The sequence below is a fragment of the Pseudophryne corroboree genome, chromosome 2 (genome assembly GCF_028390025.1).
Source record: "Pseudophryne corroboree isolate aPseCor3 chromosome 2, aPseCor3.hap2, whole genome shotgun sequence".
Classification (NCBI taxonomy): domain Eukaryota; kingdom Metazoa; phylum Chordata; class Amphibia; order Anura; family Myobatrachidae; genus Pseudophryne; species Pseudophryne corroboree.
In genome coordinates, this window is record NC_086445.1 from 316323708 (window position 1) to 316349801 (window position 26094).

The 26094-nt window shown below is 42.9% G+C and overlaps 1 protein-coding gene across 10 annotated transcripts in view; it reads left to right on the forward strand.

Moving 5' to 3' along the window:
• LMO7 (LIM domain 7) overlaps positions 1-24866 on the forward strand; it is a 311711-nt gene extending 286845 nt beyond the window's left edge. For 8 of the 10 annotated variants that reach the window (XM_063952951.1, XM_063952954.1, XM_063952956.1 and 5 more), the window contains 7 exons: positions 6377-6436; positions 7987-8042; positions 11202-11406; positions 11538-11825; positions 18036-18144; positions 22451-22553; positions 24136-24866. In XM_063952951.1, the coding sequence (XP_063809021.1) occupies positions 6377-6436; positions 7987-8042; positions 11202-11406; positions 11538-11825; positions 18036-18144; positions 22451-22553; positions 24136-24158 (844 nt within the window). In that variant the 3' untranslated portion in view covers positions 24159-24866. The remainder of the gene's footprint in view (positions 1-6376; positions 6437-7986; positions 8043-11201; positions 11407-11537; positions 11826-18035; positions 18145-22450; positions 22554-24135) is intronic. The other 2 variants (XM_063952955.1, XM_063952957.1) reach the window with 2 other exon arrangements.
• The last annotated feature ends 1228 nt before the right edge of the window (positions 24867-26094 follow it).

The window sequence follows — 26094 nt, forward strand, 5'->3', positions numbered from 1 at the left end:
TGGGAACGGCCACAGGTGGACATGATGGCGTCCCGCCTAAACAAAAAACTAGAGAGATATTGCGCCAGGTCAAGGGACCCTCAGGCGATAGCGGTGGACGCTCTAGTGACACCGTGGGTGTACCAGTCGGTTTATGTGTTCCCTCCTCTGCCTCTCATACCAAAGGTTCTGAGAATAATAAGAAAACGAGGAGTAAGGACAATACTCGTGGTTCCGGATTGGCCAAGAAGAGCGTGGTACCCGGAACTTCAAGAGATGATCTCAGAGGACCCATGGCCTCTGCCGCTCAGACAGGACCTGCTGCAGCAGGGGCCCTGTCTGTTCCAAGACTTACCGCGGCTGCGTTTGACGGCATGGCGGTTGAACGCCGGATCCTAAAGGAAAAGGGCATTCCGGAGGATGTCATTCCTACGCTGATTAAAGCCAGGAAAGATGTAACTGTAAAACATTATCACCGCATATGGCGGAAATATGTTGCTTGGTGTGAGGCCAATAAGGCCCCAACAGAGGAATTTCAGCTGGGTCGATTTCTGCACTTCCTACAGGCAGGAGTGACTATGGGCCTAAAATTAGGTTCCATTAAGGTACAGATATCGGCTCTGTCGATTTTCTTCCAAAAAGAACTAGCTTCACTACCTGAAGTTCAGACATTTGTAAAAGGAGTGCTGCATATTCAGCCCCCTTTTGTGCCTCCAGTGGCACCATGGGATCTCAACGTGGTGTTGAATTTCCTAAAATCACATTGGTTTGAGCCACTAAAGACCGTGGATCTAAAATATCTCACGTGGAAAGTGGTCATGTTATTGGCCTTGGCTTCGGCCAGGCGTGTATCAGAATTGGTGGCTTTGTCATTTAAAAGCCCTTATCTGATTTTCCATATGGATAGGGCAGAATTGAGGACTCGTCCCCAGTTTCTCCCTAAGGTGGTATCAGCTTTTCACTTGAACCAACCTATTGTAGTGCCAGCGGCTACTAGCGACTTGGAGGATTCCAAGTTGCTGGACGTAGTCAGGGCCTTGAAAATTTATGTTTCCAGGACGGCTGGAGTCAGGAAAACTGACTCGCTATTTATCCTGTATGCAACCAACAAACTGGGTGCTCCTGCTTCTAAGCAGACTATTGCTCGCTGGATTTGTAGCACAATTCAGCTGGCGCATTCTGCGGCTGGACTGCCGCATCCTAAATCAGTTAAAGCCCATTCTACAAGGAAGGTGGGCTCATCTTGGGCGGCTGCCCGAGGGGTCTCTGCTTTACAACTTTGCCGAGCTGCTTCTTGGTCAGGGGCAAACACGTTTGCAAAATTCTACAAATTTGATACCCTGGCTGAGGAGGACCTTGAGTTCTCTCATTCGGTGCTGCAGAGTCATCCGCACTCTCCCGCCCGTTTGGGAGCTTTGGTATAATCCCCATGGTCCTTTCGGAGTTCCCAGCATCCTCTAGGACGTTAGAGAAAATAAGATTTTACTCACCGGTAAATCTATTTCTCGTAGTCCGTAGTGGATGCTGGGCGCCCGTCCCAAGTGCGGATTGTCTGCAATAATTGTACATAGTTATTGTTCACTAAAGGGTTATTGTTATGAGCCATCTGTTGAGAGGCTCAGCTATGTTTCATACTGTTAACTGGATATGGTATCACGTGTTATACGGTGTGATTGGTGTGGCTGGTATGAGTCTTACCCGGGATTCAAAATCCTTCCTTATTGTGTCAGCTCTTCCGGGCACAGTATCCTAACGGAGGCTTGGAGGAGGGTCATAGTGGGAGGAGCCAGTGCACACCAGGTAGTCTAAAAGCTTTCTTTTAGTTGTGCCCAGACTCCTGCGGAGCCGCTATTCCCCATGGTCCTTTCGGAGTTCCCAGCATCCACTACGGACTACGAGAAATAGATTTACCGGTGAGTAAAATCTTATTATCCTTCTCTCAAAGTATGTCCGTCTCCTCGGGCACAGTCTCCTAGAGTCTGGTAGGAGGCGCATAGAGGGAGGAGCCAGCCCACACTATCAAATTCTAAAAGTGCCCATGGCTCCTAGTGGACCCGTCTATACCCCATTGTACTAAATGGAACCCCAGTATTCTTTATGGACTATGAGAAAAGGATTTACCGGTAGGTCACTAAAATCCTGTTTTTGGGATTTCTTCTCTGAATCTGAATATTTAATTATAAAATATATTTAATCATTCCTTAATTGCAGTGACTTTAGAGCACAAGTTGTTTGACCAATTTTTGTGATGATTCACCCACCATTTTTAAATCAAATTCACAAATATACATTTAAATATATACACTGCTCAAAAAATTAAAGGGAACACTTAAACAACACATCCTAGATCTGAATGAATGAAATATTCTTGTTAAATACTTTGTTCTTTACATAGTTGAATGTGCTGACAACAAAATCACACAAAAATTATCAATGGAAATCAAATTTATTAACCCATGAAGGTCTGGATTTGCAGTCGCGCTCAAAATTAAAGTGGAAAAACACATTACAGGCTGATACAACTTTGATGTAATGTCCTTAAAACAAGACAAAATGAGGCTCAGTAGTGTGTGTGGCCTCCACGTGCCTGTATGACCTCCCTACAACGCCTGGGCATGCTCCTGATGAGGTGGCAGATGGTCTCCTGAGGGATCTCCTCCCAGACCTAGACTAAAGCATCCGCCAACTCCTGGACTGTCTGTGGTGGATGGAGCGAGACATGATGTCCCAGATGTGCTCAATTGGATTCAGTTCTGGGGAACGGGCGGGCCAGTCCATAGCATCAATGCCTTCGTCTTGCAGGAACTGCTGACACACTCCAGCCACATGAGGTCTAGCATTGTCTTGCATTAGGAGGAACCCAGGGCCAACCGCACCAGCATATGGTCTCACAAGAGGTCTGAGGATCTTATCTCGGTACCTAATGGCAGTCAGGCTACCTCTGGCGAGCACATGGAGGGCTGTGCGGCCCCCCAAAGAAATGCCACCCCACACAATTACTGACCCACTGCCAAACCGGTCATGCTGGAGGATGTTGCAGGCAGCAGAACGTTCTCTTTGGCGTCTCCAGACTCTGTCACGTCTGTCACATGTGCTCAGTGAGAACCTGCTTTCATCTGTGAAGAGCACAGGGTGTTAGTGGTGAATTTGCCAATCTTGGTGTTCTCTGGCAAATGCCAAACGTCCTGCAGGGTGTTTGGCTGTAAGCACAACCCCCACCTGTGGTCGTCGGGCCCTCATACCACCCTCATGGAATCTGTTTCTGATCGTTTGAGTAGACACATGCACATTTGTGGCTTGTTGGAGGTCATTTTGTAGGGCTCTGGCAGTGCTCCTCCTGTTCCTCCTTGCACAAAGGCGGAGGTAGCGGTCATGCTGCTGGGTTGTTGCCCTCCTACGGCCTCCTCCACGTCTCCTGATGTTCTGGCCTGTCTCCTGGTAGCGCCTCCATGCTCTGGACACTACGCTGACAGACACAGCAAACCTTCTTACCACAGCTCGCATTGATGTGCCATCCTGGATGAGCTGCACTACCTGAGCCACTTGTGTGGGTTGTAGACTCCGTCTCATGCTACCACTAGAGTGAAAGCACCGCCAGCTTTCAAAAGTGACCAAAACATCAGCCAGAAAGCATAGGACATGAGAAGTGGTCTGCGGTTACCACCTGCAGTACAACTCCTTTATTGGGGGTGTCTTTCTAATTGCCTATAATTTCCACCTGTTATCTATTCCATTTGCACAACAGCATGTGAAATTGATTGTCAATCAGTGTTCCTTCCTAAGTGGACAGTTTGATTTCATAGAAGTGTGATTGACTTGGAGTTACATTGTGTTGTTTAAGTGTTCCCTTTATTTTTTTGAGCAGTGTATTTCTCTTTCATCCATCTGGGGGACACTTCTAGACCATGGGGGTTAGTGAGGGTTGAGGAACCAGCACTTAATAGGTTAACTTTTTTAAAGGTATTGTCCCCTCCAACCCTTTCCTCAGTTTGAACTTAATGCTTTTGGAATCTGTGAAATGACATTAATATCTTCTGTCACATACAGTATTGGCAACAGAGTTCTTGCAATTTTGTCGCATGCCTTCTGTCTATAATATATTTAGTTCACAGAGCAAAAAACAGAAACCAATTTGCATGGTCCCCAGTCATCTGTAGGATATGAGTCATTGCAATCGTAATTCATTTTTTATATCGTATAAAATAATCTTCAATTTTGTGTTAATCACCTTAATATTTTCTGTCCAGATTATGTAGTATTTAAATGACTTTTAGGTCTTGATTAAAGTGTAAGATCAGATATTGGGAGAAATAATAAACCACACCATACCATTGCTTGCTAACGCAAACTTAGCAATAAGTATATAAATTAAGTGGACTTGATAAATTCCATGGACAGGATTTATGAAAATATTTTTTTCCTACCAATTCTATTAAAATTACTTTGAGGGCAAGGGAGTAAACGCTAAATAAAACCAAATTCCTTTTATTTCCTTTAAATCTTAAATGCATTATATTATTATTATTATTATTATTTATTTTTAATTTAACAATAGAAATGCAAAACAAAATAAATTATTTTATTGTGTACATACTGATGTGTCCTCTTACATCTTTGCTCTGTGCACTACAAGTCACGTTACACGTAATGCGTGAGTGGCGTGTGACTCTGTTGCGCCGAGTATCTGGTGTTTTGTGTTTTTTCCCATGAACATGCTTCTTACACACAAAATAATGCGATTGTATTTACATACAAAATGCTATGCTACAGTGTTTTCCTGGAAAGCACTGTAACATGGCATTTTGGATGCAGATAAAGCAGTAATCACACACAGAATATAGGCATGCTGCATATCATTTTAATCAGCAGAAGCGTGTGCGTCCTTTTACGTTACTTTGCATCTAAGATGCATTTAGAGGAAGAAAAAATGCAACAAAAGATGCGCGGCGCTACAGTCTCCCACCACAGCATGACGCGACTTCAAGGGCTGTTTAGCGTGACTGCAGCAAGGATGTAAGAGGACACATCTGTATTCACACAATACAGATGGAGCTGCACTCCATCGCATACGTGCACTCCCGGCGTGACTAGGCAATCCGTCCGCCTAGTCACGCCGGGAGTGCACAGAGACGCTCACATTCTAGTGAATGGGGCGCGTACACGTCACAGACGCGGCGATAAGCGCGCCCGGGTGGGAGCGTCCAGGCACAGACGGAGCCACGATTAGCGTGGCTCCATCTGTAAGTAAATTTATGAAAGGCCATTCAATTTAAAATTACCGCTTTCTGGATATGACATACAGTTGATTGTTGCTTTCTGGATCTAAGATATGGTGCAGAGTTTCCCAGACTTCACCATTATAGTCCAGGTTTTAAGTATATCCATGATTGAGTCCAGAAGGTTAAATCAAATTGACGAAGGTCCTAATTAAGTCACCTGTGCTCAAGCATAAATATCCTTAAAACTTAGACTGTAATGGCTTTGGGAAACTCTGATGTAGCGAGATGGTTATAATAAATGCAAAAATGGATATTATATAAAATGATTGTGACACAATGCTGGAATGGATATGTCATATGGTGAAATGAATGATACATGCACAGGCGCTTTAAGAGAGGAAGGGGATCCATGTGCAGTTTCCGACTGGGCCCCCTCCTCTCTGGCAGTGCAGTAGGCTCTGGCATTGTGCAGGTCTCCGGGAACATGGTGCCCATGCCGCATTACCGGGAACATCTCTATTGTGCATGCGCAGATCACCGGAAAATAGCCCTGGCGGCCATTTTCCAACTGATTTTTGCCGCTCTGCAGCAAGCGCCGGACCGACGGAGAGAGAGAGGTGAGTATAGTGAAATGGTTGTGCGGTGTGCGTACTCTCTGGACCCAGGGGCCCTTGTGCACTGCACACCTTGCACCCATTATACGTATGCCAGTGGGTACATGGTGAAATGAATATAACACATTCTGATATGAATTGCATATTGTATGGTAAAATGAATGAGATTTGGGGAAATGATATGACATTAATGATACATGGTGAAATTAATATGACATATGGTGAGATTAATATGGCAAAACTGATATAGTAAAATGAATATGGAGTGCATTGAATCAAATGTAACTATTGAAATCTTTCAACTTTTCACGCTCACTGCAAATCGATTCTCAGGTTCTAGAATTAGTAAGTGCAGGGAAAACGTCTGTCAGCCAGAAGGGGAACCCTGTAGTCACCTACCAACAGTACGCACTCTTTTTGGCGTTGATTTATTCTTTTACAATAATGTCTTATTAGGAAGGTTAAAGATCCACTTATATAGTGGATTTTGAAAAAGTATGTTTAGCAGGTGTATATGCCAAAAAAGTGTTCTCTGTTGTTTGATGCATTTATTTGTATGTGCAGTGCACCTAATTCGAGATTATCGAGGACTTTTGATGAATCTGATTATACATCTTACAACAGGTTAGTTAATATAATGTTCTTTGATATCCCACAAGGTAATAAAATAATTGATTACAATATAAAATTTTGCTTGATTTTCTGATTTCTACTGATATACCAGGAACAGTCCAGAGGTTAGTGGGTATAGTTCATTGGTAGTACATACAGTGAAATAATGTCTAGTGGTGTCATTACCCCATGGCTGGAAATGGGGCTAGGTCTGTGCAGTAAAGGTGGTGGGGGCATCATCCACATACATTATAAATGTAAATCCTCACATTTACAGCCTAGGAACATGGCTTTATGATAGGGCACGTACAGTACAGTGTATTTCTTTGTCAATGTGAGCTTTATTTAATAGTACATTGCACCTTGTGCCTCTCAGCGGGAGTGGCTTACAAAAGTAAAATGCCCCTAGAATTATTTTTCAGTATTTGGTAAACTTTACTATTGCCACTTAATACATTATCCTTTCAGTGTTCTTATGCAATAGATTACTCCTTTCGTTCCAAAGTCTACATAAGAGATGAAATGCATTTGAGAATTATTGTAAGACTGTTGGTGATACTGTCCTGGACCTGTAGTAGATTATTATTATTATTATTATTATTATTATTAACTAGAAAGAAAGAACAGGACTTACCAGGATCTGAATGGATGGATAGGAAAGATGATGAAATGAGCTTTATGAACTTTCTGTATTTGGCATGCACCTTTTTATATGTCCTTGCATGAGGTATTGTCTTTTGAATGACATGTTACCCTATTAGGTGCCCTGTTTGTATACTTCTCTATCTAATAATATTGGCAAACTGGAAACTTAGGCACAACTAAAACAATACAGCTGGCTCCTTAACATTGCCAATAGATCATAAATACAATGGGGAAGAAAAAAAGTAATCACAGGTAGTCTTTAACCACTTAACTGGTATAAATGTATGTGACATGACCGCAGCCAGGGAGGCGTTACCTGGCCAGGTTGCATCTCATACAACTGTGCTGGCCGGCTGTGTTTTCCCTCTGATTGGAGGAAATCCGTTCTGCACAAGTGCAGAACTGACTTCCTCCTGCTGCAGCAGCCCCCTGGGAGTGACTTGGCTGTCCCTGACAGCCGCCATCACTCCCAAAATCGCGCCTCAGAATGCCTTGCGAGAAAATGGGTGTGAATTAAAAAAAAAAAAAAAAGTAAATAGTGGTCAGGAAAAATAGCATCTTTTCACCATATGTAAACCTGTACATGTCTTGCGATGTACACGCTTCTGGTTTGGCAGACTACTGTAGTGCCTAATCCGCAAAAAGGTGTGATGCGCATTGATCTGTGAAGGCGCTTTGATTTCAGGTCTTTTGAAAGATGTCTACAGTGGTCTGATTAAAGCAGAACTTAAAATAGCTGGTAATAGAAGAATGATTTGCACGTACACTAGCTAGGGAACAGAATGTCTAACATTTTACATCCTGTGACTTTATATGTACGTTTCCTATATTTTTGAGTTTTATAAATGACCTGTTCATATATGATCAGAGTGTGCAATGCTGTACTTGCTATATATGGTCTACTTTGTGTTTGCTAGAAGCAAAGTCAGAGATGCAGCAGATTCATCAGGATATCAAACTACCAGGGGAAGTGGTAAGTGCTCTGTTAATAATCTCTCGTTTTCTGGAATGTGGGTGAGAATTCTAAAGACTCGCTCACAAAGTGTGCAGATCTATTACTCATAACTTGTGCAAGTATTTTCCCATTCATTTAAACATAGACTTGAAAATGAATGGCTATGTGTTTGGTTTTATGAGAAGCCCTAGTCATAGAAATAAGAGTGAGATTGGTGCTGCAAGCATTGCTCTCCACTCTGCATTGCTGCCAGCAGTTATGAAGAAATGTGCACAATACCTAATAATTATGTTTGTTTTCACAATAAAACCCATCCCTTATGCACTCCCAAGACACTTTTGTAGCCATAATATCATACCAAGCAACCTCCGCTATAAATAAAATATTGATTGTTTCCATCCCCATTTACTTTTAAAATTGAAACTGCCTGTATTTTATTACATCTGAAAAGCTCATCTTTATGTTCCATGTGTTTTAGAATAGAAACAACAATCAATGATCACTTCTTTAGAAAAATTAAACTGCCACTGTTGATATGGGTATAGCATTAGCTTTTTATTAGGAACCTTTACAAAATGACCAGATAATATTGGTAAGCTTATGCAGGTTTTATACAGGTGATGGCACTATGGGATAACTTCTAATATATTTTATTTTACAACAGGAGTATATTATACCCTGTAGTTTACAGGCTTCAGTTATATACTAAGCGGGTCACTTGTGTCAGGTCATCTTCCTATTCAGGTCCCGTCTCTTCCCCCCCCCTAACTGAGCTTTATGAGGTTTGCTACAGAACACTACAAAATGTCACTCTAATGTATGAATCTATTACTGTTTTTTTATTTTGGTTAAAACTTCAACTTAAGTAAGCAGTTTGAGACTTAAAAGGTAGCTGAGTTAAGCATAATGATTTCATTGGACAACCTCACTGCAGTAAAGCAGTTTTTCCCATGCCATAGCAAATACAATTTTTTTTATTGATTTACCTAATGATGTTCATTTGAATACGCACATTCTACAGAGCCTACAGGTGAAACTCAGAAAATTAGAATATCATGCAAAAGTTCATTTATTTCAGTAATTCAACTTAAAAGGTGAAACTAATATATAGACTCATTACATGCAAAGTGAGATATTAGAAGCCTTTATTTGTTATAATTTTGATGATTGTGGCTTACAGTTTAAGAAAACCTCAAATCCAAAATCTAAGAAAATTAGAATATTACATAAAATTAATAAAGAAGGATTTTAAATACAGAAATGTCAGCCCTCTGAAAAGTATAATCATGCATATGTACTCAGTACTTAATTTGGGCTCTTTTTACATGAATTATTGCCTCAATGCGGCATGGCATGGATTCTATCAGCCTATGGCACTGCTGAGGTGTTATGGAGGACCAGAATGCTTCAATAGCGGCCTTCAGCTCTTCTGCATTGTTCGGTCTCATGTCTCTCAGCTTTCTCTTGGCAGTGCCCCATAGATTCTCTATGGGGTTCAGGTCAGGTGAGTGTGAGGGAGCTTCACAAGGAGTGGACTGAGGCTGGAGTTAGTGCATCAAGAGTCACCACACACAGACGGATCCTGGACATGGGCTTCAAATGTCATATTCCTCTTGTCAAGCCGCTTCTGAACAACAAACAACATCAGAAGCGTCTTACCTGGGCTAAAGAAAAAAATAACTGGTCTGTTGCGCAGTGGTCCAAAGTCCTCTTTTCTGAAGAGAGGAAATTTTGCATCTCATTTGTAAACCAAGGTCCCAGAGTATAGAGGAAGAATGGAGAGCCACACAATCCAAGATGCTTGAAGTCCAGTGTGAAGTTTCCACGGTCTGTGTTGATTTGGGGAGCCATGTCATCTGCTGGTGTTGGTCCACTGTGTTTTATTAAGTCCAAAGTCAACCCAGCTGTCTACCAGGACATTTTAGAGCACTTCATGCTTCCTTCAGCAGGCAAGCTTTATGGAGATGCTGACTTCATTTTCCAGCAGGACTTGGCACCTGCCCACACTACCAAAAGTACCAAAACCGGGTTCATTGACCGTGGGATTACTGTGCTGGATTGGCTAGCAAACTCGCCTGACCTGAACCCCATAGAGAATCTATGGGGCATTGCCAAGAGAAAGATGAGAGACATGAGACTGAACAATGCAGAAGAGCTGAAGGCTGCTATTGAAGCATCCTGGTCTTCCATAACACCTCAGCAGTGCCACAGGCTTATAGAATCCATGCCACGCTGCACTGAGGCAGTAATTCATGCAAAAGGGGCCCAAACCAAGTACTGAGTACATATGCATGATTATACTTTTCAGAGGGCCAACATTTCTGTATTTAAAATCCTTTTTTTTAATTGACTTTATGTAATAATCTAATTTTCTGAGATTTTGGATTTGGGGTTTTCTTAAACTGTAAGCCACAATTATCAAAATTATAACAAGTAAAGGCTTGAAATATCTCACTTTGCATGTAATGAGTCTATATAATATATTAGTTTCACCTTTTAAGTTGAATTACTGAAATAATTGAACTTTTGCATGAGATTCTAATTTTCTGAGTTTCACCTGTATCTAGTTATTGTGCTGTACACCTTTATGCCAGGTCCTAAAAGATGAAGTATGTGCTAGTACTTTGAGAGACACCATGCTTCTTGCACTGCTTATGTCACATAAGATACCATTCTCATACGCCAGCTCACTTATGATAGTTATGTACAGAATATGAACCTGTTGTGTGTTGTTAATCTACTGCCTAAGCATAATTGCATTACTGCGTAATTAAAAAACCTATTTGCAAATTGGCATAATTTGTCTGTTCTTTTAATCCACTATATCAGAGGTTCCAAATCTCTGTCCTCAAGGCACCATAATGGTCCTGGTTATATGGATATGCACAGCTGAGCACAGATGGTTAAATCAAATTGATTGAGGTGCTAATGAAGTCACCTGTGCCTGAACTTGGATATCCTTAAAACCTTGACCGTTGGGGTGCCTTGAGGTCAAGTTTGGGAACCTCTGCACCATATAATGTGCATCACAGGTCACCAGCAATTTTCTGTAGAGCACCACATAAACCTGGTGTAATTAGATGGAGCTAATAATACTCTTATAGTGAATATTCTCTAGCCCTGTAAACTAGATACTTCATTGTAAAGTAACTAAACTAAATACTATCCATATTACAGAGAGCAATAGAGACTTCAATACTACATGGTCTGTGGGTGACTCACACCAGGGGTCACAGAAGGATGTCTCTGCAGAGCTGGAAAGACAGAGAATAATTCAAGATATGAGGAAAAAAGCACCGCTCAATACTGACAATAGCTGGATCCGACAGCGTAGCTCCAGTGTCACAAAAGACTCATCGTCTGTTCCAAGTTTTATGAGAAGGTGAACTACTAAAGTGATACAGAGCAGTGTTTCATTGAGGCATTAGTGATTGAGTTCAATTACAAATGTGCTCTTTATAATATTTACTAAACAGTCCTGTTGGCATTGAATAATGCAATTTATCTTTGCAGAGGTGAATCATTAGATAACCTAGACTCCAGCTCAGGAACCCAGATACAGCCATCATGGGCAAATCATTCATCATCGTATAATTCGCTGTCATCTAGTCAAGATTTCAGCAGACCATCCCAAGTGGTATCTACGTCTAACCGCACCTACCTGCGCAACCCTTCCTCTGGCTTCCAACAGCCTTCATCTGGCTCCGTCAGGAGTGCGTCCCTTTCCCAGAGCTCTGTGGCATCATCTTCTTTGCCTCGGAATCAATCGCCAACACCAGCATCTGGGCAACAGCGCAGCAAGTAAGTAGTATTTTAGTGAATTTGGTCTTGTTATATATGGTTATGTTTTGTACAGTTCGTTATATAGGGACTATAATCCATAAGATCTTGTGGAAGATGACAATGGATGTAACCAGTTCTCCACCATTTGTTACATAATGGAGTCTGTTTTACTGATATTTGTTTCACCCAGTAATTAAGTGGCACTGTTTGTGTTGTATAACAGCAGACATATTGGTTACCCTTGATGTTGGCGCCTAAACGGAGCAGAAGACAAATATCATACATTAATATATTTTCTCTATCGTCCTAGTGGATGCTGGGGTTCCTGAAAGGACCATGGGGAATAGCGGCTCCGCAGGAGACAGGGCACAAAAAGTAAAGCTTTTCCAGATCAGGTGGTGTGCACTGGCTCCTCCCCCTATGACCCTCCTCCAGACTCCAGTTAGATTTTTGTGCCCGGCCGAGAAGGGTGCAGTTCTAGGTGGCTCTCATAAAGAGCTGCTTAGAGAAAGTTTAGCTTAGGTTTTTTATTTTACAGTGATTCCTGCTGGCAACAGGATCACTGCAACGAGGGACAGAGGGGAGAAGAAGTGAACTCACCTGCGTGCAGGATGGATTGGCTTCTTGGCTACTGGACATCAGCTCCAGAGGGACGATCACAGGTACAGCCTGGATGGTCACCGGAGCCGCGCCGCCGGCCCCCTTGCAGATGCTGAAGTAAGAAGAGGTCCAGAATCGGCGGCTGAAGACTCCTGCAGTCTTCTAAAGGTAGCGCACAGCACTGCAGCTGTGCGCCATTTTCCTCTCAGCACACTTCACACGCAGTCACTGAGGGTGCAGGGCGCTGGGGGGGGGCGCCCTGGGAGGCAAATGTAAACCTATATAAAGGCTAAAAATACCTCACATATAGCCCCCAGAGGCTATATGGAGATATTTAACCCCTGCCTGTATTCACAAAATAGCGGGAGACGAGCCCGCCGAAAAAGGGGCGGGGCCTATCTCCTCAGCACACGGCGCCATTTCCTCTCACAGCTCCGCTGGTCAGGACGGCTCCCAGGTCTCTCCCCTGCACTGCACTACAGAAACAGGGTAAAACAGAGAGGGGGGGCAAATTTAATGGCAATATCTTGATATATATAAAGCAGCTATAAGGGAGCACTTATTATAAGGCTATCCCTGTCATATATAGCGCTTTTTGGTGTGTGCTGGCAGACTCTCCCTCTGTCTCCCCAAAGGGCTAGTGGGTCCTGTCTTCGTTTAGAGCATTCCCTGTGTGTCTGCTGTGTGTCGGTACGTGTGTGTCGACATGTATGAGGACGATATTGGTGTGGAGGCGGAGCAATTGCCAAATATGGGGATGTCACCTCCTAGGGGGTCGACACCAGAATGGATGCCTTTATTTATGGAATTACGGGATAGTGTCAACACGCTAAAGCAGTCGTTTGACGACATGAGGCGGCCGGACAATCAATTAGTGCCTGTCCAGGCGCCTCAAACACCGTCAGGGGCTGTAAAACGCCCTTTGCCTCAGTCGGTCGACACAGACCCAGACACAGGCACTGATTCCAGTGGTGACGGTGACGAATCAACCGTATTTTCCAGTAGGGCCACACGTTATATGATTTTGGCAATGAAGGAGGCGTTACATTTAGCTGATACTACAGGTACCACTAAACAGGGTATTATGTGGGGTGTGAAAAAACTACCTATAGTTTTTCCTGAATCAGAAGAATTAAATGACGTGTGTGATGAAGCGTGGGTTGCCCCTGATAAAAAGCTGATAATTTCAAAGAAATTATTGGCATTATACCCTTTCCCGCCAGAGGTTAGGGAGCGCTGGGAAACACCTCCTAGGGTGGACAAGGCGCTAACACGCTTATCAAAACAAGTGGCGTTACCTTCTCCTGAGACGGCCGCACTTAAAGATCCATCAGATAGGAGGATGGAAAATATCCAAAAAAGTATATACACACATGCAGGTGTTATACTACGACCAGCTATAGCGACTGCCTGGATGTGCAGTGCTGGGGTAGTTTGGTCAGAGTCCCTGATTGAAAATATTGATACCCTGGACAGGGACAATATTTTACTGTCGTTAGAACAAATAAAGGATGCATTTCTTTATATGCGTGATGCACAGAGGGATATCTGCACACTGGCATCACGGGTAAGTGCTATGTCCATTTCGGCCAGAAGAGCTTTATGGACGCGACAGTGGACAGGCGATGCGGATTCAAAACGGCATATGGAAGTTTTGCCGTATAAAGGGGAGGAGTTATTTGGAGTCGGTCTATCAGATTTGGTGGCCACGGCTACAGCCGGGAAATCCACCTTTCTACCTCAAGTCACTCCCCAACAGAAAAAGGCACCGATTTTTCAACCGCAGCCCTTTCGTTCCTTTAAAAATAAGAGAGCAAAGGGCTATTCATATCTGCCACGAGGCAGAGGTCGAGGGAAGAAACAGCAACAGGCAGCTCCTTCCCAGGAACAGAAGCCCTCCCCGGCTTCTACAAAAGCCTCAGCATGACGCTGGGGCTTCTCAAGCGGACTCGGGGACGGTGGGAGGTCGTCTCAAAAATTACAGCGCGCAGTGGGCTCACTCGCAGGTAGATCCCTGGATCCTGCAGATAATATCTCAGGGGTACAGGTTGGAATTAGAGACAGATCCACCTCGCCGTTTCCTGAAGTCTGCTTTACCAACGTCCCCTTCCGAAAGGGAGACGGTTTTGGAAGCCATTCACAAGCTGTACTCTCAGCAGGTGATAGTCAAGGTACCTCTTCTACAACAAGGGAAGGGGTATTATTCCACTCTATTTGTGGTACCGAAGCCGGATGGCTCGGTAAGGCCTATTCTAAATCTGAAGTCCTTGAACCTGTACATAAAGAAGTTCAAGTTCAAGATGGAGTCACTCAGAGCAGTGATAGCGAACCTGGAAGAAGGGGACTTTATGGTATCCTTGGACATCAAGGATGCGTATATCCACGTTCCAATTTACCCCTCACACCAGGGGTACCTCAGGTTCGTTGTACAAAACTGTCACTATCAGTTTCAGACGCTGCCGTTTGGTTTGTCCACGGCACCTCGGGTCTTTACAAAGGTAATGGCCGAGATGATGATTCTTCTTCGAAGAAAAGGCGTATTAATTATCCCATACTTGGACGATCTCCTAATAAGGGCAAGGTCCAGAGAACAGCTAGAGATGGGATTAGCAATATCTCAAGAGGTGCTAAAGCAGCACGGATGGATTCTGAATATTCCAAAATCCCAATTAATGCCGACAACTCGTCTGCTGTTCCTAGGGATGAGTCTGGACACGGTTCAGAAAAAGGTTTTTCTTCCAGAGGAAAAAGCCAAGGAGTTATCCGACCTGGTCAGGAATCTCCTAAAACCAGGAAAGGTGTCTGTACATCAATGCACGCATCTTCAGATGCACCTGCGGATAACCCTGTCTCCAAGGACAAGGGTATCTCTTCTGTGGTGGTTGCAGAGGGCTCATCTATTGGAGGGCCGCAGATTCGGCATACAGGATTGGATCCTGGTGACCACGGACGCCAGCCTGAGAGGCTGGGGAGCAGTCACACAAGGAAGAAACTTCCAGGGAGTGTGGTCGAGCCTGGAAAAGTCTCTTCACATAAACATTCTGGAACTAAGAGCAATCTACAATGCTCTAAGCCAGGCGGAACCTCTGCTTCAAGGAAGACCGGTGTTGATCAGTCGCCCATGTAAACAGACAGGGCGGCACAAGAAGCAGGAGTGCAATGGCAGAAGCTGCCAGGATCCTTCGCTGGGCGGAGAATCACGTGATAGCACTGTCAGCAGTGTTCATCCCGGGAGTGGACAACTGGGAAGCAGACTTCCTCAGCAGACACGATCTTCACCCGGGAGAGTGGGGACTTCATCCAGAAGTTTTCCACATGCTAATAAACCGTTGGGAAAGACCAATGGTGGACATGATGGCGTCTCGCCTCAACAAAAAACTGGACAGGTATTGCGCCAGGTCAAGAGATCCGCAGGCAATAGCTGTGGACGCGCTGGTAACACCTTGGGTGTACCAGTCGGTGTATGTGTTTCCTCCTCTGCCTCTCATACCAAAGGTATTGAGAATCATACGGCAAAGCGGAGTAAGAACGATACTAGTGGCTCCGGATTGGCCAAGAAGGTCTTGGTACCCGGAACTTCAAGAGATGGTCACGGACGATCCGTGGCCTCTACCTCTAAGACAGGACCTGCTTCAGCAGGGACCGTGTCTATTCCAAGACTTACCGCGGCTGCGTTTGACGGCATGGCGGTTGAACGCCAGATCCTAAAAGGAAAAGGCATTCCAGAAGAAGTCTTTCCTACCTTGATTAAGGCAAGAAAGGAAGTCACCGCGAAGCATTTTCACCGCATTTGGCGGAAATATGTTGCGTGGTGCGAGGATCGGAGTGCTCCGACGGAGGAATTTCAACTGGGTCGTTTCCTACATTTCCTGCAATCAGGATTGTCTATGGGTCTCAAATTGGGATCTATTAAGGTTCAAATTTCGGCCCTGTCAATATTCTTCCAAAAAGAATTGGCCTCAGTTCCTGAGGTCCAGACTTTTGTCAAAGGAGTACTGCATATACAGCCTCCTGTGGTGCCTCCGGTGGCACCGTGGGATCTAAATGTAGTTTTAGATTTCCTCAAATCCCATTGGTTTGAACCACTAAAAAATGTGGATTTGAAATATCTCACATGGAAAGTGACTATGTTACTGGCCCTGGCGTCCGCCAGGAGAGTATCTGAACTGGCGGCTTTATCTTATAAAAGCCCTTATTTAATTTTCCATTCGGATAGGGCAGAGCTGCGGACGCGTCCGCATTTTCTCCCTAAGGTGGTATCAGCGTTTCACCTGAACCAGCCTATTGTAGTGCCTGCGGCTACAAGCGACTTGGAGGACTCCAAGTTGTTGGACGTTGTCAGAGCTTTAATAATATACATTTCAAGGACGGCTGGAGTCAGAAAATCTGACTCGCTGTTTATACTGTATGCACCCAACAAGTTGGGTGCGCCTGCTTCTAAGCAGTCGATTGCTCGTTGGATTTGTAACACAATTCAACTTGCACATTCTGTGGCAGGCCTGCCACAGCCTAAATCTGTTAAGGCCCATTCCACAAGGAAGGTGGGCTCATCTTGGGCGGCTGCCCGAGGGGTCTCGGCATTACAACTCTGCCGAGCAGCTACGTGGTCAGGGGAGAACACGTTTGTAAAATTCTACAAATTTGATACCCTGGCAAAGGAGGACCTGGAGTTCTCTCATTCGGTGCTGCAGAGTCATCCGCACTCTCCCGCCCGTTTGGGAGCTTTGGTATAATCCCCATGGTCCTTTCAGGAACCCCAGCATCCACTAGGACGATAGAGAAAATAAGAATTTACTTACCGATAATTCTATTTCTCGGAGTCCGTAGTGGATGCTGGGCGCACATCCCAAGTGCGGATTATCTGCAATACTTGTACATAGTTATTGTTAACTAATTCGGGTTATTGTTTAGGGAGCCATCTTTCAGAGGCTCCTCTGTTATCATACTGTTAACTGGGTTTAGATCACAAGTTGTACGGTGTGATTGGTGTGGCTGGTATGAGTCTTACCCGGGATTCAAAATCCTCCCTTATTGTGTACGCTCGTCCGGGCACAGTACCTAACTGGAGTCTGGAGGAGGGTCATAGGGGGAGGAGCCAGTGCACACCACCTGATCTGGAAAAGCTTTACTTTTTGTGCCCTGTCTCCTGCGGAGCCGCTATTCCCCATGGTCCTTTCAGGAACCCCAGCATCCACTACGGACTCCGAGAAATAGAATTATCGGTAAGTAAATTCTTATTATTTTGCTACCTTGGTGATTTATATGCCATTTTCTATTCATTGCAATTGCATTACTATAACAAGAAAGCCTGACCGTATTTAGTTCTGATTGCAGTCAGCATAAAAATATACACATAAGACAAATTTGCATTGTATATATTTTCCCTTCATTATACTGCAGCTAGATGTAAGCTACTTTATAATTATGCTCTGTTTTGCTACTACAGATCTCTTTATTTGTCAGATTGTCGGGTGGTGTTTCAGACCTCTTCATTTTGTCCTAGTGCTGGTTCCCCATAAAAGAAGCGTGGTTTTATTCTTTCTATTCATCCCCTGACTAACTTCTGCATTCCTGAACGTTTTACAGACTTCAAACAAGGGCTCAGTCATTTTCTTATTCTGTATCTAGGTCAGTGAGCGGCAAGAAATTGTGCTCTTACTGTAATAACAGTTTGGGCAAAGGAGCAGCCATGATCATCGAAAGTCTGGGTCTTTGTTTTCATTTACATTGTTTTAAGGTGAGACTTTGAGGACATCTGAATGCTCCACAAACATAATTAATCTGCCGTGGTTGTGGGTACTAACACTAATCCTGCGTATGTCAGACATTGTTCCATGAAACAAACTCTAGAATGTATATTGCGGACATGCTTAAAGTGTCCAATTCATCATCACCTTTTGTATATTGCAGTTTTGTATAGGTCAAAAACCTCAAACTATAAAGTAGATCAAGTTTATTTCACTTCCATATTTTTCCCCTAAAGAGCAGCATATTCTACGTTATTGTAGATCCCCTTTTAAATATTACTAAAGGAATGGTAATAAATTAAGTCCCAATATCGATCCTCCATTTATCAGTTTGGTTGGTGGGGGAGGGCCAATAGGGGGCCAGCACATATTTTTCCTAGTTAAAGTAAGTTTAGGTAGAGACCATGTACAGTAGGTAGTGATGTGAATATGCTATGGCTTGCTCTAGAGTTTAAAACCATGCGTACAGGTAAGGGAAATAAGATCAGAAGTTGCAAAGTTTAGCTATTATTAGCGCTGAGGGGGCAGGGCCACCTGAGCTCATCCTCCTTAGCTTTTTTAGAATTCACAATGGCTCGGACAAGCTTCCAGATAAGCTCCAGGTTCTGCTCTCAAAAGATTAGAGCTAATGCTGTATTGACCATGTATGTTCCGAAGCTTGTAGCCACTGGACATGTGCAGTCAAATGAGACTCTCCACTGCTCTTTTGAGAGCAGGGGAGGGCTCCAGGCATGGATTTGGAACATCAGGTGAAGAACAGTTTCTGCAAACTAGGAAATTGAATCTATTGCCGGGCCCTCCTTATCTCTGTGCATTAGTGGCTGCATCCCCCACACGAATGATGGTTCCGCCACAGAGGAGAATTGTATATATTATAGCACTTACACATTAATAACTGAGAATTAAACTTGACTATACTGTAAAGAAACCCACACGCAGCTGTTTGAAAATCAAACTCTAAATTCTCCATCTATTAATGTTTTCTGAATTCAAAATACCACAAAGTCAATTTGGGTGTGGTATGGCTGACCGGCGGTCAGCATACCGATGCCAGGATCCCTTTGGGAGGGGGGAGAGTGCAGCAAGCCCATTGCGGGCTTGGTGGCGACCATTCTATTCCCACTCTATGGGTGTCGTGGACACCCACGAGTGGAAATAGTCCCTGTAGGTCGGCATGGTGAGTGGGCGGGATGTTGGTGGAGGTCATGTGATCATCGGTCTCCTGACTGCCGGTCACATGAATACCACTCATTGTAGACAGAGGTAGAACTGTGTTCTTTTATTACAAATGACAGCAGAGTGCTCAGAGTATTTCACAGACGTGGACAGAGGACTTTCCTCTTGCCCCCTTCTTTTAAGCATTTTCATGAAAGGTATTCTCCACAGCTGACTTCCTGTTTACAGAACATACTGTAAACGTGCACTTTATTGTGCATAAAATTGTAATCTCTTAATACTACAATATTTTCTGTTATAACTCGTGGAGACATACATATATATATATATATATATATAATACAAAAATATCCTTATCTTGCGCTCGCAGAACCAGCAGCACTACAGGCGAGACCTCCGTTGCCGGATCTCAGACAAACATAAGATAGAAAACACAAATCCTGAGCGCGCTCTGTTTGATGTATAGATATAGCGGAAGTCCTTCCAAGTAGGTGTATCTTATACTATGGATAATTGGATTTCTTGGGTTCCTGCAATGGATAACCCCTCACCAGAAAGTCACCCAAACAAATGGCCCAAGGCCAATTAGAATAAAATATTTAATACAAAAAGAATTCATAAAAGTCTTTGACATGAGAATTTTTTTACAACAGGTTATACATGGATTTTGATAACTCTGACAGCAGAATCCAGTAGGTAGATGTAAACACTCCCTCACCTTAGCAAGGTGTGCGCTTGGCGAAGGGAGTAATTTTCCTAACTGGAATACTGACTAATGACTGATAAACCCTGTCAACAAAGTGACTTAAACACTCACCCGAAGCACTCTAGCAGCAACCATGTGTGTGGGAGACTCAGGATAGTTTGCGGCTTCCCACTGCTGCTATTTAAACCCCCTCCGTGATAACATCACTTCCTCTAATTACTGGAGGCTTAAATGTTGTTGGGAGGTTAAAAATAAATTAACTGGGTTCTCTTCCATTATGTTTATAAACCGAATATCTCTATTCCCCCTATTGATGGATATATAGTTGTTCTAAATAAACCCGTAAGCACAGGGCTAACAAGCTCTTAAACAACCTACACCTGGTTTGGAGCCCGTACTACCGTACTATATTGTAGAGGTGATGAGGTTCCCTTGGATGGATGGCTTCTCCAATCCTGACACACACAGAACCAGGCAGCACTCCTTGGATTTTGCAAAATTGAATTCAAGGTGTGAATCCGACGTTTCAATGCCATTACTGTTTTTTTTCAAGGTGCTATGCTGTGAAAATCAAAACCAAACATAAGATTTTCACAGCATAGCACCTTGAAAAATACGCCGTAATGGTGTTGAAACGTCTTTGAATTTTACTGTGCCAGCGCTTTGATTGTACTTGTTCAATACACCTTGAATTCATTTTTGCAAAATCCGAGGAGTGCCGCCTGGTTCTTTGTGTGTTAGGATTGGAGAATATTATATATAATATAATATTAAGGCACACTGGGCCTGATTTAGAGGTGGATGGAATTGCAGAGCCGCACACAAGGACCGGCGACGGGGGGGGGGGGGGGTTAAAGGGCACTCCTGTACTGGGCCCCAAGAATAAGAGGGGCCCCAAGTATATGCCACTTAGTGTCCAGCAGGGATGCGAGCAGGGAATTATCATGGAGGTATTGGGGAGAGACAGACCGTGGTATGTGTGGGGGAGGAAGGAGAGATATACATATTTATGTGTCTGTATACGGTAGATAAATAAATATATATATATATATATTTTATTTATTAACAGTTTATTATATAGCGCAGCAAATTCTGTTGCTCTGAGGGGGCCCCAGAGATATCACTGTACCGGGCCCCAAGATGACTGTTGCCAGCCCTGCCGGCCACCTAAATGCAAATGCAGCAGGAGGTGTCTATATGAAATAGACACCTCCTGCATTGCATTTGCAATCTGAGTGCAGCGACCGTTGATGGATCACCATCGCAAACATTGGTTGAAGGGTTAGCCATACTCAGCCTGGTCAGTTCCTGGCAGCTTGCTCGGCCAGGAAATATGCACGCAGATCCTGGCCTTGCCCCTCCTGGAAAACAGTGGGTAGACAAGCTGTGGCTGGGTGACACTGCAAGCGTATTCGCAGATAGCGTGCTTGCACAAGCGCAGAACACATTCTGTGCATGTGCAGCCCTCCCACCATCAGAGATATGCGCTATCGGGTTAATATACATCGCTGCATCAGGCCCACTGTCCCTTTTTTTTTGTTATGGATTTATTTTGTTGGATGATCCTTTAATAGTTCCCTTTCCTTATGCTTGAAATACAGCAGTTGTTACTGATTTGTAAACATACTTGTACTCTATAGAAAAGGTTATCTATTTCCGACAAACGTGACCACATAAATTCCCACATGCAGCATTGTTGTACTCTGGCTTCAGAGAAAATGAGCACATACCCGTCTAATCAGTAACCTGTCCGATGTCAAGGACACATGACCATTTGTGCTTGAGCAGAATGTAATAATGCCTTGCTTATTGCTGGCCCTATAGGAATTGCACTGCCCTGGGGTAAATCTTCGTTTCCTCTGCGCTATTTATTCTGACTTTCCAGGATGTCATATAGACATGATCTTCCATTTTACACTTTGCATAAACAATGCCAAAAATGAATTCTTGTCTGATTAAATGCAAATTTCATTTTGCAGCTGTAAAACTAAGGATATTTTTATGTTTTGTTGAATATATTGTAATCAAACCAGTAACGCGTTAGAACAGTACAGCTTCTTGTTTACATGATAACAGCTACACGAAGCACCGCTTTTATTTTTATTCATGGTCGATTTTATTTCATGGAATTTGTCTGCATGTATCTGGTGCCAAATCAGTGCTCCTCTGCTCGATGTCTTGTGCTGGATACTGTTTCTCTGCCTGAATTAATCCCTTTTCCATAAAGTAATAACAAAAGTTGATCGCTGCGTCTGGCTGCTGCCTAATCTACTAATGATTTCTATTGCTTTGCTGCTTGGTTTAGTCATTTCAGGCTTTGCTGGATGTTTCCTGTAAAATGGATTTATGTCCAGATACCTAGAAATGTTTAGTATTATAAGCAGCTTCTCATTTTTTTTTTCCTTTTTAAACAGTGTGTTGCTTGTGAAACAGACCTTGGAGGCTCCAACTCTGGAGCAGAAGTTAGAATCCGGAACAACGAATTGTACTGCAACAGCTGCTACATTAAATATAAAAGTAAGTCTGCGGTGATCCGTGTAAGTTTCAGAGCACCCATTACTGCTGGTATTGAATCCAGGAATGCACTGTTACAAATCATGAGCAAAACGACTGAATCGATAACTATATTTAGCAAAATGGATTCATGAACAGCTCCAGTGACCCCTGTGTGTCAAGGGAAGCTCCTCATTCTGCAACCAGAACAGAGTGATAACTGTGCCTCTTAAGCATCATCCACCCTATCCTTGCGCAAGGTGTGCCATTCTAATCCTGTAATGTCTTTGGAAACTGGTATAGAAGATGACAAAGACTCCAGCACTGTGCCAGAGGCACCCCCTTCCAACGGAAAGGGTCCGACATGAGTGTATTCAAGGGCCGGCCAAACCCGACAGGTTTGGCCCGTTCCAGACAATGGCAATCCAACCTTTCTTTAAAGTTGGATTGATATTGTCTGAAACGGGGCTAAAACCTGTCGGGTTTGGCCGTGCTTCCGACAATACACGTGAATCGGCAGCTTAAGCTGCCGATCCGCATGCATTTTGACTTGTCGGAAAAAAAGGGCTTACATTGAATAGGTCGGATCCCCTTCCGACCTAAACCTGTCGGAAACTGCCGTCTTTCCAACAAGACAGAAGTTTCTGACAATAATTGAATACACCCCATAGCCTGCTTGCCTGCCTAGCACATGTATAGGTATGTGGAACTATTTCCTTTTAAAATGTGCATTGATGAGAAATGTCACTTCAATGCCCTGCGTACTGTCACTATTACCACCCACTTTAATTTACACAAACAGTATTTCAGAAAAAAACTAATCATGGGTGTTTAGGGGACATTGCGGCTTCTCACTTTGGTGTGTTTAAAAGGTTTAAAATTTATTGTATAAAGTACGCCTAAAAGTTGTTCTAGGCGTTCCTACGGAAAGTAAACATGGACAGCTAAAAAAAGTAGGGAGAAGACTGCTCTGCTGCCCCTGCTAAACAGGACCTGCCACCTGTACAGGACTTGTACCAGCCATTCAGATAATATTATCCCAAAATGAAATTTCCCTTTGCATGCTGGTGCTCAGTTACTTTGCCCAGCCATGACAAGAAACGTAACCTCCGTCCAGCTTCTCGCATTAGTAGATTGTTGAATTTTGCACTCATCAGACTTTGCAATCTTGGACTGCAAATCCAAGTAGGGGCTGTTATGAAAGTATGAGCGTATATGCAGTGAGGCAGGCACAAGCGCAGCACTTTTCATGGACTATATACTGTAGTAAGATCTAAGTTCAGCTAATCATTATACGCTGTCATAACCACAAAATGTGAGGTTTTTTTTTAGTTATTGAGAAGTGCTTTACTTCTGACTTTTTAATGTTCTTTAATGTGGCATACAGGAAGGAGGGCAACATAGTGTCTGCATTTGAGGAATCCGTGTCTATCTCTGCGTGTGTGCCATAATTAGTGAAAATAGAAATGACAGTGGGAGAGTAATGTCACCCTGGAGCTTTACATTTTCCTTATGTTTGCAGCCTCCTTATCTATCCCATAAGAGATTAGACTAATGTACTGATCTGGCAAAATGAGGACTAATAAAAATCCATGTATGTTCACAGCCGGGCAGCCCACCTCGATGTGAAGGCCTAATCGCTGAAGAACCACTGCTAGAAGTATCAGAGGAGGAAGGATGTAAATCTGTAAGCGCAAGGATGTAAATCTATAAGCACAGGTTGGATATGTGCTTTATATATCTTATGTTATCTGTAAGATATGACATCGCAATTGCCTTTTATTCTTGTATTACCTCTTTAACTAGATTTTTCTGTGCTATATTTATGAGAGGATAATCAAAGCTAAGGGGCATGTTGTATCTTGTGTTCTGAATTCCGTATGTAAAAAAGACTGCTTTTATTTGTAATTTCAAAACATTTTTGAGTATCTTTCTTTTTTTTCTTTTTTTTTTTCCCATTCTCTTCTCATTGGTGTCTGAAGAGGGTATTTTCATTGGGAATGTTATTTAACAAGTAATATCAGATTAATACTAGAGTAATGTTGCTGTCCTTTCCTCTGAACAAAATGAAAGCGTATTGAAATGCATCTGAATGTATTGTAGTTCCATATTTATGTATGACAATATGAGCTATGTCACTGCTTTGTGGTGAGGCGCAGAAGGGATGCTGCAAATTCTATCAGTCTCTCTGCAGGAATTGTGCGGTAACATGGATTTTCCAATACCAATGTTTTCTTTTCCTGAAATTGTTTGTCAATAAATGTTTATTTTCCAAAGAAAGTTTCCTGTAACTATTTTCTGATTTACTTTTGTAAATAAAATGATGGCTGCATTTAAGTCTGATTTTGTTTTTCTTTGTGGGTTTTTTTTTTTTTAATAGATACTGTCTATACTGTAGATAGGTAGGGATGGAAGGACTTTTGCTTGCATGTTGCATGCAGAGATATAAGTATGTGTGATTTTTTTTTTTTCTTTATTCATTCCTTTAAATATTAACTGTGATTCACAACCCTAGAGTGCAACCGTAGGAAACCAGTGAAATATTTATATTTATGTCTGGGTAAAAAATACCCTCATTTCTCTCTGTCCCATACTGTGCTCTTCATGCACTATATAGCTCATGGACCAGGTTGAATGTCACTGAATAGATCAAGCCTTAAGCTAGCCATACACTTTAAAATTATCTTTCCAACCAACTAGTTGGCTAGTTAGAATCTGTTAAAGTGTTGGGAGCAAATTACAATCCACCATTTGCTCTCAAGTTCCAGAAAACTGACAAAAAATTCAGACAAATTTGGTTAAATCTGTTTGATACAACTAGTTTGAACAACAGTTTTTGTCTGTTTTCAGCGTTTTGGACCAAACTGTTGACTTTCATTTGCTCATATACATTACCAGATTTTTGTTCCCACTAGCCAACTAGTTGGATGATTGGAAAGATAATGTTAGTGTATGGCTATCTTAACCACGTGCCTGGTTTGGTTGCATCAGATGTGACGACGCCCGGCTGGGCTTTTCCCTCACATGGTCGAATCTAATGCTACCAGTTAAACACCCAATGGGCAGATACATGAAGATGATCTTCCAGCAGCTGCCAGTTTCAGAGGGACCTCTCGGCTCCTCTGCACCCATGGCTTCTCACCAAGTGTGTCCCGATCACTGCTGATTGGAGAGCAAAGCAGCTGTTTGGGGACAACTAAATATATACCCTCCCCTGTGTCCTAGTTAACAATTAAATCATCAATAGTTTAGAAATATTGATGATGATATTTATTTCCATGAATTGTTTTGATTATGGCGATCCCATGTCGCTCAAGAATATTTTTATGGAACAGTCGATTAGGATTGGACAATATCATATAAGTCCTAAATAGTTTAAAAGTGTTAAGTTCATGAACAGTTATACCATAAGAATTGCTATTTTTATGGTGTACTGTGTATTAAAAAAAAATGCATTTTACAGTGCCTTGCTAAAGTATTCACCCCCTTGGCTTTTTACCTATTTTGTTACATTACAACCTGTAATTTTTTTTTTTTTTTTTACTCACTCAGACTATTTTGTTCA